This window comes from Cebus imitator, unplaced genomic scaffold (assembly GCF_001604975.1).
Source record: "Cebus imitator isolate Cc_AM_T3 unplaced genomic scaffold, Cebus_imitator-1.0 Scaffold37, whole genome shotgun sequence".
Classification (NCBI taxonomy): domain Eukaryota; kingdom Metazoa; phylum Chordata; class Mammalia; order Primates; family Cebidae; genus Cebus; species Cebus imitator.
The window spans coordinates 2425581-2440484 of NW_016107352.1; the positions used below are offsets into that span (position 1 = coordinate 2425581).

A 14904-nucleotide genomic window follows, 5' to 3' on the forward strand; every position below is an offset into this window, starting at 1 on the left:
AAATAATAAAGAAAAGCACCAAAGAGAGCAAAGATAACACACACCACAATTTAACTTAGTAATTTCTATCGTATTTCCACCTTATTATTATTCTGATATTTAATCCAGAAGTCATTGGGAACCTAAGTTATCTAGATAATTATTTTGGTACTGCACTGTTTGTATGCAAACAGACATAAAATGAAGCTTTAAATTTACAAAAATATGCAGAGAACATATGCATTACAAAAATGATTACTGAATACATATTTGTAGGTGAACACACCATTGTACTATGTTATCTTAACTCAAATTCTTGGTATCTTAAGGTAAATTGAGAAAAGAACTTTAAAAGACAATGACTTCTATTATCATAAAAAATGTTTATTATAAAAAATTATCACATTTCTCTGTACATAGCATAAAGACAAAAACACAATGTATACATTAATAATTTAAGTGAGCCTGAGTATTCAGCATCCATCCACTAGAACCCTCAAGTTCTTCCACAGATTTCACAAATATCAATGTAGACTATTTCTATTTTATCAGAGTCCATTTGCACAGTTGATATAATGGAGTTACTACCATTTCTTTTTTCTAGTGTTTTAAAGATAGTTCACAGTGTTTGGGTTAATTAATTAATCAACTGATTAAAGTCTTTGGTAAAGAGAAGTATTTACATCTAAAAATGTTTAGCTCAAATTTCAGTAAAAAACTGAAATGACAAATAACCTACTGAAAACTGTTTTGTATAATTAGAAATGCATGAGCTGGACTCCCACTACTAAGAAATAGCACTGTCTAGGACTTACGATGATAAAATCTGAAAAATAGTTGAGCATCTGTTACCATTACCAGAAGCACCCCACCAGGCCACCACAAAATTACACACAAATGTTAAATTCAACATATAAACCATACTGATTGTTTTATAATGCAGAAAATCCTCCTTTTTCTCTATATGCCAGTTTAGATGTTAATTGACACAGATGAGTTTATTATCTCATAAAAGCCTTCTATCTTGTAAGAGTGAGAGCCATTTAAAGAAGCCATACTGTTTTGAAAGACACCAATTCTTCCTCTTGCCAATGACATATCCATGAAAATATAGCTTATTTTTTGACATAATTTGTGGGGAAAATAGAAAAATGCCTGCCTTCTTCTCCCCTCCCATCCTATATCCTTTCTTTCCTTCCTTCCTTCTTTCATTTTTCCATTCCTTCTTCTCTGAGAGTAATCAGCTTGGCTGGCCTACCAACCTTCATATTATACCTTAACTCTCCCAAAATACCATATGCATTTCAGGTGTCATTCATTAGTTCTCAGTCACAATGACTCACAAATGAAAGTATGCTGGCATGACAATCTCTTACGTCCAGGCTATTTGTTTAAACAAATTACTTAAAAGGTACTTAAATTCTAATGTTCTTGAACCATTTGAGAATTAGAAATTTTTAAACAGACATATTAATGCTGGAGTGCAGAGAACATAATAAGTATATAAAAAATATGTATTTTAAGCCTAGAAAATGGATGCCTTTGGATTACCATCATTTCAGGGTAGAGAAAAGCCTTTCCTACTGAGGCTCCGACTATCTGATTTCTTTCCCTGACACTAGTTTTTCCAGACTACAGATTTATTTACAAACAAAGCGAAGTAAGAGATATTTTTTGTTGTTACTTTGGCAACTCTCTCTCTCCAATCTTCAACATCTCGAGTTCAGTGCACATCTAACAATTCACTCAAGACTAGGCACCTGACAATAAGTGTTCACTTAGTGAGTAAAGTGAACAGGAAAAGCAGCATAATAAAGGAGCTGTGTTTTTATCAGAGGAGCCTTCCTTCTGAGTTTTTACATAGGTTGATGCCTTCACTGCAACTTTGAACAGAATGTTTTGACTGGTTCCTCCTTATTCAAAGTAAACCTTATTTTAATCACCAGCCTTTCCGTCCGGAGCACATAAATATGTTCAAAATATACGTTTACATGCATTTCTGACCACATAAGCTCTCATCCTTTATATGGCAGGAAAATGCTGGTATTCTGACACCAATATCTTTTGATGTGAACAAGAGGCCTAAAATATCAGTCTACTGAAACTGATAACCACCATCTTCACGCTCACTCTTTTTCTCATTCTTGTTATCAAAAATAGATGGAAAACTGAGGCTTATTTATTCAGGATTTGATATAAATTCATAAGCTATTCTACATTAAAAAATAAGGAGCTGACCATCTGTGAACTCCTGTAGTCCTGCACTAAGTTCTCCTGGGTCACAGAAATAAGCTCCATTTCTCAGTGGATCAGGGTTCTGATTCAGGAGTTTTCGTTGCTGTCGTTTGTTTTGGACGAAACAAGAATTCACACACAAACATTCAAGAAGCAGCACTGGTGCAGGCCCACATTGATCCCATAAAGTGTCCTGAGTGTCCCTCTTCACATGGCCACTTCTTTTGCCAGGTTCTTTGGTTCCCTGCTTGGGATACACCAGTCATCAGCCTCAGAGCTCATCTGATAATGTTTGAAGGCTGACTTGTTAAAGACTGGAAGTTTTTCTATAGACTCAGAAGACAAAGCCTAAAAAAAGAAGGGGGAAAAAACATGAGACCAAAGAAATTATGCATGGCATAATTTGCACTGGAAGATATTATTCAAAATACTTTCAGAGGTAAGTATCCAAACATTTAAATACATTCATTTATTGAATAGTAATAAGAGCACACTGGTGCCTGCACTCAGCCTATTAAAAGGCTCTTTCCCAATAGTTTGAAGGCTTGTGCTCATTTAAGAAGTGAATAATATTAACTATTTCAGATGGTCAAAGGCCATTTGGCAAGTAATTCCAGTGCACAAAATGGGAGCCTGAACGTTTAATGTTTTCGTTGCTAATATCTGTAAATATATTTTCAGTTGAAATAGTTGGCAAATGGTGAACAGAATCAAGACAGTGATTTTAACAAAAAAATTTAGGCATTACCAGAAACAGACAAATGCACCAACTTTTTAAGTTTAAACAGAGAGTGTCTGGCATCCCCCTGTCAGCTTGTGAACAGTCAGCTTCCCTTTCCCAGGATATCTAACAAGGTCAGCTTAAGGTCTTGAGTATCTTGATATCTGTTTTCAGGCTGGAACATTATTAGCATATATATCCCACAAATCTAAGTAAAATAAAAGTACAGCTACTCTCATAGATGCCAAAAGGAGTTGCCTTAAAAAAATTCACATGAACATGTCCTCGTTCTGAAACTTCGGTCATGTATTACAACTTCTCAGGAAACAATTTTGCTTCACTCGAGGCAGGTAGTGTGGCCCAGCTTCCTCTCTGGTAAGTTATCAAACTAAATAATGTACACATAACCAGAAAGAGAATAGAATAACCTGTGGTCATTATTTGCATTAACTCAGTTTGGGGAATTCACTCTGGACGGTAGCACTTAGGGCTGTAAAAGAAACTGGTTTTAGAAATAGGATTTTGCTATTGAATCCAGGAGATACCTTTAAGTAGATGATAGCATCTGTTCCATATCCTGATAAAGAGTAGAGATTCAGATCTCCTTGAAAGTACTTGGCATAGAGACGAGAAATTGGCAAGCCGTAACCAAAACCAGCCTAGAGAAGAGAGACGTTATCAGATTAAGAAGCGTATGTGATTATTGAAATACAAAAAAGTAGGAAGTTACCGTCTTCACTGATATTAATGTCCTAGAACCTAAATAAATATCTTTTACTTACAATCAGACACCCCTTGTTTCACCATTTTTAGCTTGCTTTATTATTCTTTCTCATATCCTTCATGTCTAATTTAAATAAATTGATGAACTTGTCTAAATAGTCCCTTGCAATCCTTGATCTACATTTAGAACCAGGTGGCTGAGATGAATTTAGCCATATAATTATTCTTACCAAAGGAGCATTCCGGGAATTATCCATGACAGGTGTTGGTGCAGTCGAGTATGTATAACTAAAAAGGCGGTCAATAATTCTCAGGGGAACACCACCTCCTCTGTCTGAAATCTAAAACAAACAAACAAACAAAGTCATCAGAGCTACACGTTAAGAACAATGTGCATCTTCCTAAATAAAAATGGCTTTCCTTCATTTAAAAATCACTTTGCACATGACTGTTATATAGTGCAAAAAACAGATAGCTTTATTACTACTGACTCTGTTTAATTATCTCAAGAGACACCCAAAAGAAAAACAGAGAATAGTTACCTTAATTGTAAGGTCTTCTTTTCCCAAGACAACAGTCACCTCAATTGGTGTAAGGGAAGGCTGATTTTCCTGGTGTTCAACTGTTGCCCGCATTGCATTCTAAAGGAAACCCAACCATAAGGAATTCAATGGCAGAGGAATGAGGGACAATAAATAACTTTTTTTTACTTTTTAAAATAAAAGTAGCACAGAGGGTAATTGAAAGTTCCTACTTTTTTAAAGTTAGTAGTAAAACAGCTTTGTAAATAGCCATTTATGAATGTGTCATGTAGGATGTATAATAAAAAATATTCTTTTACCATGTAATATAGCTCCTGGGAGTAATGTCTAATGGAAAAACAATTCTGCTAGCTGTCAAGTTCTTATTTGTAAGCTTAATTTAAACGTAGAAATTGGTTTTTATAGTCCATTTCCTAGCTCTCTCTTTTCTGTATTTCCATTACATTTTACATCCAAGCACCAAAGACTATTACATAACAAATGAACAGTGAATCATTGAACCAATTTATAGGTTTTTATAAAACTTGCTGTGAAAAGGTTGTTACTATTTAAAAGGACAGTCAATAATTCTAAATTAAATTTCAATTTGCATTTGATTATCATCTAACTTTTACCAGTGATTGCAAAATAACTCCATGAGTTGGATCATTCAATTTAAAAGTAAATCAAATCAATGAAAAAGTATCCTTTGTCCTTTAACACAGAACAAACTCAAACAAGTTTTCAGTCTATTGGCTGAATCTCATACAAATACAGTCTTGGTTTTCTTAGCCCGTTTTCCTTTGCCACCACCTATTTGCTTTCTGGTTTTTACATAATATTAAGTTCTAGTCATTAGCTAGAGTGAAATAAAGTAGATCAGATGTCTGTAATACAATCAATACCTCACAGCAGTAATATTAGAATAAGTTAGGAAACAGGAAGTTCGACAAAGATTTATGTCAGAATTAGAGCTAGATTTTACTTTTTTAGGCTTCCTTCTCTCTAATTCAGGGGACTCTTGAGAAGCATCAAAAAGCTTAAGGGGTTTTTATTTTTTGGTTTAAGTTCGATTTAATTTAATCTTCAAATCTTAATTTAATTTGATCTTAGGACCCATGAAAGCATTTGATTCTTGGCACCTGGCTGCTCCGGACCAGTAACATCTGTATCCTCTGAGAGCTTGTTAGAAATGCACATTCTCAGACCTAAAGAAATAAAAATCTCTGGGCTGGAGCCCAAGAATCTGTGTTTTAACAAGCCTGTGGGCAATTCTAACGCACACTACAGTTTGGGAAGCACAGCTCTACAGGTCTGCTAGGAAAAGTGTACATTGTGGACCAGCAGCATCACCCCTTAACTTATTCAAAATTCAGAATACCAGGCCCCACTCTAGACTTCCTGCATCAAAATTTTCACTTTAACAAAGTCCCCAGGTGATTCATATGCACTTTAAAGTAGGTGATTGAAGGAACTACAGATGTGCTCTGAGCACATTCTGGACTCTGAATGGGGCCATGCCACCGACAGGAATTCTAGACCTACACCTCTGAGTTTGGAGTTGGACCAGGCTCTGGTGGTGGAGGTAACAAGGCCCTATTTTCTGAAACATTCACCCTATAACCTCTCTTAATGAATGAATAAATGGCTAGTGCTTTGTTGGACACCTGAAAAAATAATAGAACCTTCCTCTTGGCTCTAAAACATTGACACATCATGAATTTTATCATGCATTCTCAAATACGTGTTGATGCTACGCATGAGCAACATGCATTTTTTTCAAACATTGTGTAGTTTCTTTCTCTTAGGATGACCAGAAGCATTCTTGGGAAAAGATATTGAGGCTTCTGTTTTGCAGCAAATAATAAAGGAGATAAAAATGTAACTGTGAAACCTTTTTAAAAGGTCAAATTTCAATTATTGTGAAGTATCGTACCTTAAATAGTTCAAAGAGCATATGATGGAGGTGCGAAGGAACATACACGATGTGAATGGGTTGTTCTGGAAATTTTCCTAGAAAAATAAAATTCATTAAGAATTTGTAAACAAATACTTCACTAAAATAAACCACCATATCCATGTGATTAACATTTTAGATTTCAAGAGGGTTGGCATATTCTCTGTCTTCCCCATCCCCAAATCCTGCCCTAGAACTTTCCTACTTAAACAGTAAATAAGACAGGCTTCTATTCAAAATGCTATAGTAGTTGGTACCTAGCACTTTTTGAGTTTGTTTGTAGCGATGGGGTCTCACTACGTTGTCCAAGCTAGTCTTAAACTCCTGGCCTCAAGCGATCCTCCAGCCTTAGACTTCCAAACTACTGGGATGACAGGTCTGCACCATCTTGCTCTATATGATTATTTTTTTATTTCTCCACAAATGTATGGCATTGGATCAGTGTGGAAGAATGGTGCTATAAATTAGATTTTGCAGATTATTTCTGTTTTGAACATTTTTGTACTGGACAATTTCAGAGTTAAAATTATATGTATTTTAAGATAGAAGGAGAAACACTATGCTTATACCATAATATTGAAATTAATGCTAATTATGATTTTCATGTTTTTAATGCACAGTAAAAAACACACCTGACTTTTCTTGTTTTGTTTTTTTTTGTTTTTTGTATCACCCAAACATTAAATCTTATATGCTAAATATGCTTAAATGTCACCAAGAGGCTAAAGAAAACTGAGAAACAAAAATCTCTTAATGCTTTTTGAAAAGTAAAATAAAATTTAAAAAAAAAAGAAAAGAAAAATAAAAGTATTATTCTTCAGGGTTCCAGGCCTTGGCAAAGTTGGAATCAGAAAACACAAGGTCTGGCATCATCCCCTCTATATTTTATCCAACAGTTGGAGCAGTTTATTTATAAGTATTCTGCAACAACACTGTTTATCCTTAGGGATATGTTCCATTCTTTATTTGTACTTCTACTTTTAGTGTAGTGTTTACTTACATTTGCATGTCCCTAATCTGTTATGCTACTCTTTGACAACTTGATTTTAACTCTCGTCATAAACAAAAACTGTTCCTGTATAAATATTACTTGAGAAAGATGTTTACTTTAAGTAAAAGAGAGAAGATATTTCCAATTTAAGTATACTGTTTTGTTTTAAAATGCAACTATCTACCAGAAAAGAATGGGAAGGAGTGAACATAGTGCCTTTCATTGATCATGTAATCACTTCAGTCATTCAGACAGTGTGGAAGAACTTGTCAGAATTTAAGTTTTTGTTTTGTTTTGTTTTGTTGTTAGTTTGTTTGAGACAGGATCGCACTCTGTCACCTGGTCTGAAATGCAGTAGGACGATCATGGCTCACTGCAGCCTTGACTTCCTGGTCTCAAGCAATCGTCCCACCTCAGCCTCCTGAGCAGCTGGGACTACAAGTGTGTGCCACCATGCCTGACTAATTTTTATTTTTTGTAGAGACAGTGTCTCCCTTTATTGCCCAGGCTGGTCTCAAACTCCTGGGCTCAAGCAATCCTCCCACTTCAGCCTTTCAAAACGCTGGAATGACAGGTGTGTGCCACTGAACCCAGCTGAGCTGAAGCTTTTCGAAGTATGTTCTGCTTCCAAAACAGTAGTATAAACCAACAGTGCAATTTTTTTTTGTATTGGGGTGAAGACATTTAACATGAGACCTACCCTTTTAACAAAATGTTAAGTGTACAATGCAATATCATTAACTATAAGCACTATGTTGAGCAGCAGAACTCTAGGATTTATTCATCTCACGTAAATGAAACTTCATATCTGTTGGATAGCAACTCCCCATTTTCCCCTTCCTCACAACCCCTGACAACCACCATTGTACTCTGCTTCTGTGAGTATAACCATTTTAGACATCTCATATAAGTGGAATCATGCATCTGTCACTGGCTTATTTCTTATAGTGAAATTTAAAGTATTTTTGTTTCCAGGTCTTATGGGTAACCTCTTTAAGAGGATATTTCCACGCTATAATTCCCCTATTTCTGGTCTCCTTGTCCCTCATATTCTATAGAAAGTAATCTTTCTTTGATCTAAGATATTGGAACATAGTTGCTACTTTAATCCCATATTATTTGTTCAAAACATTCTTCTTTATAAATCCTCATTCGCAACTGAATATGCAGAATTGGAACCTTCCAGTTGACATAGTTAAAGAGAATCTTGTCTTCAAACAAACAAAAAAAAATGTGTACAAACTCTAGGCAAGATTTTTAAAAAAACATGGAAGTTGCTTTATATTTACAAAAAGCAATCACATTGGAAGAATATACAATTTTCTATAGGTCAAAATATATTTTACTTATAACTTACCATTCACTTGTGTAAGCTTTAATTCTGGAGATGTTAAATAATACTGATCACAGAGCATCCTTGAACACTCAAAGGCATCTGGAATAGAAGTTGTTTTTTATAACAATGAAATGAATTTATGCCAAGTACAGTTCTCAAATAATCTTCAGTGTCTATATCACCCTAATCTAAAATAGTCACTAAAGTACAGATTTATCTATATAAAAATACATTTTTAGTATTTTATTGAAGAAATATTAATACAGTGTCTCAATTGTAGTTTTAGCAATATAAATATGTGCACTTCAGAAATTAAATACAATATATAAGAATATGACATGTTAGCCACTTATGTTTGGATTTTTAAAGAATATTTTAAACGAATGTTTATACTACTGATTCTCAAAAGTAAAGGACCTTGATGATAACATTTATAAAATAAATGGAACACTCTGTGAATGTAAATTCATTTACAGCATCACCTCAATTTAAGGTATATCAATCATATACTGTACATTTTCAATAAGGGAAATGCAGAAATATAGAACATACCTTGGATCACTGCTACCACATCACAGTTTGGATCAATGCTTCCAATGTGGCTTGGGTTTCCTGACTGTGAGTCACTAAATATAAGAACTGTTGAAAAATAAAAACAAAAATTGTTGTTTTAAAATTCAGGATAATGATTAGCACGACCACTGAGAATGTGACCCGCTGAGCAGTGAAACATCTAGTTATAGTATGGCTTATATTCTACCCCCATGTCTGTACACCATGATCACGATGAGCTAACTTACTGTGCTGGTTCATCAGCATCCGAGTAGAAATACGGTTCATGTAAAATCGATCCAAGAAATACTGAAGATTTTGATTGGTGACTGGGTCAACAGTACAGGCATCTTTGTACTCTATGATTCCTTGTGCCATTGTAGGGACTACATTGTGGTGTCGATTTCGAACTTTGATGAGTGTATCTACAAAGCTAAGCCGTAACAGAGTTTAGTGAAGGTTCAAATACATTTCATTCTCTTATATTCCTTAGGTTACTTCAAAGAAGGCTAAAGTTCTTTTTGCCCTACCCGTCTGAACAAATCAAATGATAAAATACTAGTCCTTTATTAGGAATCTCACCACAGGTTCTTCCACTAGAGTACAGGAGACAATTTCATAAACAGACTCATTAGCCTTATAATCAATGCATTCATCATATGTATTAATTGTCTTCTCTTTATAAAATAATAATTAATATCTAATATCATCATAGAGATGACTCTAGAGTGCCATTGTGAAAAAACCTTCAAAATTTCTTGTCCGATTTAGAAGATTCTTATTTAGGAAGCTAGAAACTATCAGTTACTCTGAAAGAAAATGTTTAATCTCCAACGACACTAAAATGTATTAAAATTATGTAATGGTAAATCCTCCTGCACATCTAATCACCGGACTAAATTTACAGTAAAAATAGGTCTCCCTAGGGGGAACAAAAATGAGTCCTCTACTTCTGTTCACACTCAGCATCATTTTCAATGCCATATTTCTTCTAAAAAACTAACAAACCAAAACCTGTCATGTGTAAGGGGGTATTAATTTATTAGTCACAGCTGAATTCCTTTAATTTAGGTCTAAAAATAACTTAGGAATTTGTCTGGAAAGAACCAAAGTTTTAAACACTTATTCTAATGCACAGAACTTACTCTGATAATGCTTTCTGGTCATCTGGGCTTTTCTCATGGAATTCCACCAGATCCATCAGGCTCTGTATATACCTGTAAAGAAACAGGTGTGCTTTAAGTTTTAAAATTAATAGATACAAATGGCTGAAAATAGAATACCCTTTCTCAAATAATTTGAAAAAGGAAAGTAAACTTGATATTCAAATTAAAGCTTTCCCCGGAACATCTGGAAAATAATGTAAATTTAAAATGCTTCAACTTTTAATCTTTGACTTTCAAACTTAAAATTTAACTCAAAATGTTTCTTTAACTATTTCAGATCAGCATTCAGTTTTCTGACTATTTCGTTTGGCAAATATTTTCATTTCTTCTAGCAATAATACTTAGAAACAACTTTTTTAAAGGCTTCTTATTTTTTTTTCTACTACCCTGATTCATAGGAGAGCAGAAGTCTTGACTGCAACAGTAAATACTACAGATTGAATATATGTTTCAGATTGTAATTGTCTTATAGGTATATAATATATGTATTTCTTGAATGAATGAACAAAAGGCTGTGCAGTCAGTGGATTAAGATGAGGCTGTCATAAGTGTCTGCCACCTGTGCATATCCTGCTTCTGTGATTCAAAAATTTGCTGTTTTGGGTGACCTACCTTCTCTAAGCATCAGTATTTTCATTTATAAAACGAGATTGTAACAACTGACATTTACTGAGTGCTGGCTGCATGCCAGGTAGTGTCCTGAGTGTTTTTGTTTCTTTTTTATGGGTTATCTCATTTAATTACACTCAAACATCCCTCAAAGGCAGAATTTGAACCCAGAGCCCACTCTACAAATCACTTTGTAAGTTACAAAGGTTAGGCCTTCCCTAAATAGTAGTAATTTGAATTGGTTTCTAGGCATAGGATTTATTTTGCAATATCAAACTCTTTTATTATTGAAAGTACTCTTCTATAATTGAAAATTAAAATTTCATGCCAATTATTTTTCAAATTTCTCCTAGAACTCAAAATTTTATTATAAAGTAATCTACATTTTCAGGGTAAAAATGTCTGTCTATAGTTTTATAACTTCCCTAATGATAACTTACCCTAAATTAATTTTAAAATCCTTACATCTTTCAAAAGTAGTTACTGTTCACATCACCTGTTTTCCAATTATGATGTTAACATGGCATAAGAATTCATACCCGGGTAACTGTTTTAAAACTAGAGACTTCAAAATAGTTTACCACTTACCAGCTTTTAACCAATTGCACTGAAGAGGTATTTACTAATTGGGCTGGGAGGATATCAATTTCCTTCAGAATGTTGGCAAGCCTCACAGGCAATTCTTGTCGCAAAAATGCAAAAGAAGTTCTTTCACATGCATTTTCTGAACCTATAATAAATGAAATTAATTTAGATTTTGGGAAAAGGTATGTCTAAATGATATATCTAAATAGCATTAACTATCAAATATTGAACACACACGTATATTATAAAATTATATTTCACTCTCAGTTGGGTTACTGTTTATCAATAATTCAGGAGTGATTGTCTTAATTGACTCTTCCCTTCCTTCCCATCTTCCTTCCTTTCCTTTATTCTTTCTTTTAAAAAGTGACAAATACAGGAGAATGATTGTCTTCTCTTTCTGAAGAGGCTTCACTTCCAAGGAGTAAGAATATCCCACAGGTCTTAGTATTTATAAAAGACTGCAGGATTCAGTCAACACCACAATGTCAACAACACAACATCCTTTAATGAATGTAGACATGAAATTGGAAAGAGACGATAAGAGGCTGGAGTGGGACTTGTGGTATTTCCAGAGTAGTGATATCACATTTAAACTCCTGAATCTTTCCTTACAAGATTACTGCAACAAGCGTGTACATATTTTCAGCAATAATCTAAATATACAGAAAGCTCTCATGATAAACAGACAAAGAATCCGTTAGGAATGCAGAGAGATGTACCCTGTGGAAGGATGCCGGGTGGCCAAGGAATAAAATCTATTAATTTGAGGCTACTTAATATTACTCAGAATCTTCTCCAGGAAGTACTATGCTGTGAAGGAGGGGTTTCTAGTCCATTGTTAAAGGGTGACTGAAAGCAAAAAGTATTTTGACTGGAAGAACGGGTCAGAAAGAAATGTGTGCAGATGGAGTCAAACCGTCCAGTTTGACTGTCAAACTCCAGCAGAGTTGCAGGTGGCTTTGACCTGGAGGCACCACCGTCAGAAGGCAACCAAATCTAGAAAAAGGAAAGGTGTGCTGGCGTCGAGGATCCAGGGCTCAGCAGCAACGTGAACCCCAGTTGTTCAGCTTGAGCCTAGCCATCCCTCTCCCGAGCCTGAAAGTTAAGGCCGCTCCCATCCCTAGGACCCAGCTTGGGCCGTGTGTCCCCTCTCACCAAAGTCCAGCAGCTGCTTCATGGACAGCGGGGACGGGCTGTAGCGCGAGAAATGCTCGACCTCTCGGGGCACCAGGCCGGTACCGCTGAGCGAGCCAGCGCTGCGCAGCACAAAGCGGGCAGCCTTCATCTTGACGCCCACCCGGTCTGACAGGGACTGACTGGCTTGAGAGACTAAGGCTACTTGGAGCAGAGCCTGGTTCCAAGGGGGCGCGGCGCGTCGGGGCGAGGACTGCAAGTGCGCTGGCTGGCTCGTGCGTCCCAGCCTGTGCTGGGGTTTCGGGGTGCAGCAGGGTGAAGAGGCTGGGCAGAGAGTCGAAGATGCAGTGGGTCGAGACCCAAGTTCGCGTCTTACCACCTGCTGCCGCCTCCCGAGGTTTTATTTGTCTCCCCGAACTCTCTCCGCCCAGTCCCAAACAAGAGGAGTCACTGGGACTTGGAGACGCGTCCTGAACTCTGGGCCGCGCCAATCAGATCAGAGAAAGAACTATGGTCCCCGCCCCCCCGGCCGCGGTCCCCGCGGAATGGCCTGGCACAGTGACCATGGAGTGCCCTGGCAACGGTTCCCACGGCTGTGGGGGGGAAAGGGTGGGGAGAACAGGGAGGAGGAAGCAGAAGCAGACATCTGGGGCAACGTGGGCTCAAGATTAGCCTCTTGGGACAGGGCTCCTGGTCGCGTGGGCTGGGGTCCCGCCCCGGCTCGTCCTTGTTTACAACTCCGAGGCTGTCTCAATGTCAAGTACTCCTGGCCACAACGCGTTTCCAAGAGTTTGGGCTCCGAGCGCTCGCTGGTCCTTGCTCAGAGCAGAGCTTTTACAGTAGCCAACAAGTCGTGTTCAAAAGCATGCGCTTCTCTGCCTTTGAACAGAGAGAAAGGAATAAACAACCTAAAGACGTGCACCCCCACCCCCACCGTGCCCTTTTCTTCGGAAGAGAACAGCACATGGCAGGAACTGTACGTTCCTTTTGCTGAGACTTAAGGAGCGGCCCACATACATTTACTTTTTCCTGTGGTAATAAAAGGTCATCCAGCCGTTTCTCTCCGGCAACACATTCTTTACGTTAGGTTTAGTTTTGTTAGTTAAAACAAAATTAAAAGAGGATCAGTTTGTCAATTTGCCTTACCTTTTGCTGTGATCAGAGTATTTGTTCACTCTGTCCTGTACGAAATGTCCTTACTCCGAATCTTTGCCTAAGACATTTCATTCTGCCTTCAAATGTCTGGCACAAGCTGTCTGCTTCAAGAGGTCTTCCTTGATTACTTCTCCCCACTTCTTCCAAACACGACCTTGGTCTTTCATGGTATTCTATAGCTATTTATGTTTTTATATTATCCCTCTCTGACTCCCCCATCTACTGAAAGAGATCAGGGTAGGGACCCTGTCTGATGCATCTTTGTGATTCCTACTCTTGTCCCCCAGGCTACAGTGCAATGGTGAAATCTCAGCTCACTGCAACATCCCCCTCCCAGGTTCAAGCGATTCTCCCGCCTCAGCCTCCTGAGTAGCTGGGATTACAGGCACCGGCCACCACACATGGCTAATTTTTTTTGTATTTTTAGTAGAGACAGGGTTTCACCATGTTGGCCAGGCTGGTCTCTAACTCCTGACCTCAGGTGATTAACAGGCCTCGGCCTTTCAAAGTGCTAGGATTACAGGCATCAGCCACCTACTTTTCTTAATGACAGTGGTTGAGACACATTATCCTGTCATAAAAGTCTCATACTAATCTCCTTTTCCTCTTTCCACACTCTAAAGGGACTAGGGAATGAAGCCACCATGTTTGGGAAAGTTGGGAGTAAAAGAGTTAGTTTCAAATGTAATAGAATGGGAACAAATGGGGTGTTAAAAAGTGATGGTTTATTCTAAAAGACCGCTTTTTACCTTCTGTCCCTGTATTTATTTATTGTATTTATTTTATTTGTTTGAGACAGAGTCACACTCTCTGTCTCCCAGGCTAGAATGCAGTGGTACAATCTCAACTCGCTGCAACCTCGGCCTCCTGGGTTCAAGTGATTCTGCTGCCTCAGTCTCCCCAGTAGCTGGGATTACAGGAACACCACCATGCCCAGCTAATTTTTTGTATTTTTAGTAGAGGTGGAGTTTCACCATGTTGGCCAAGCTGGTCTTGAACTCTTGACCTCAAGTGATCCACCCACCTTGGCCTCCCAAAGTGCTGGGATTACAGGAGTAAGCCACCGCGTCTGGCCTGCCCCTGCATTTATTTATTTATTTTTATTTTTATTTTTTCCCCTTTATTTATTTTATTGCATTTTAGGTTTTGGGGTACATGTGAAGAACATGCAAAATTGTTGCATAGGTACACACGTGGCAGTGTGATTTGCTGCCTTCCTCCCCATCACCTACATCTG

The 14904-nt window shown here is 37.3% G+C and overlaps 1 protein-coding gene across 1 annotated transcript; it reads right to left on the bottom strand.

Annotated features, from left to right (window-relative positions):
* Positions 1-342: 342 nt before the first annotated feature.
* On the bottom strand, positions 343-13265 carry PDK4 (pyruvate dehydrogenase kinase 4). Its single transcript, XM_017525158.2, has 11 exons — positions 12534-13265; positions 11379-11520; positions 10161-10232; positions 9264-9448; positions 9016-9102; positions 8485-8562; positions 6116-6192; positions 4201-4299; positions 3889-3999; positions 3481-3594; positions 343-2562 (listed from the first exon to the last, which is right to left on the bottom strand). The coding sequence occupies exons 1-11, from the start codon at positions 12661-12663 to the stop codon at positions 2422-2424; spliced, it is 1236 nt and encodes a 411-aa protein (XP_017380647.1). The 5' UTR covers positions 12664-13265; the 3' UTR covers positions 343-2421.
* Positions 13266-14904: the final 1639 nt, after the last annotated feature.

Bases quoted from the DNA above. Each gene is read 5' to 3' on its own strand.
- PDK4 (XM_017525158.2), bottom strand. From the start codon at position 12,663: ATGAAGGCTGCCCGCTTTGTGCTGCGCAGCGCTGGCTCGCTCAGCGGT. The intron at 9,449-10,160 runs GTAAGTTCTGTG...GTTACGGCTTAG, and splicing joins GACCAGAAAGCATTATCAGA to CTTTGTAGATACACTCATCA. The intron at 9,103-9,263 runs GTAAGTTAGCTC...ATTTTTCAACAG, and splicing joins GATGCTGATGAACCAGCACA to TTCTTATATTTAGTGACTCA.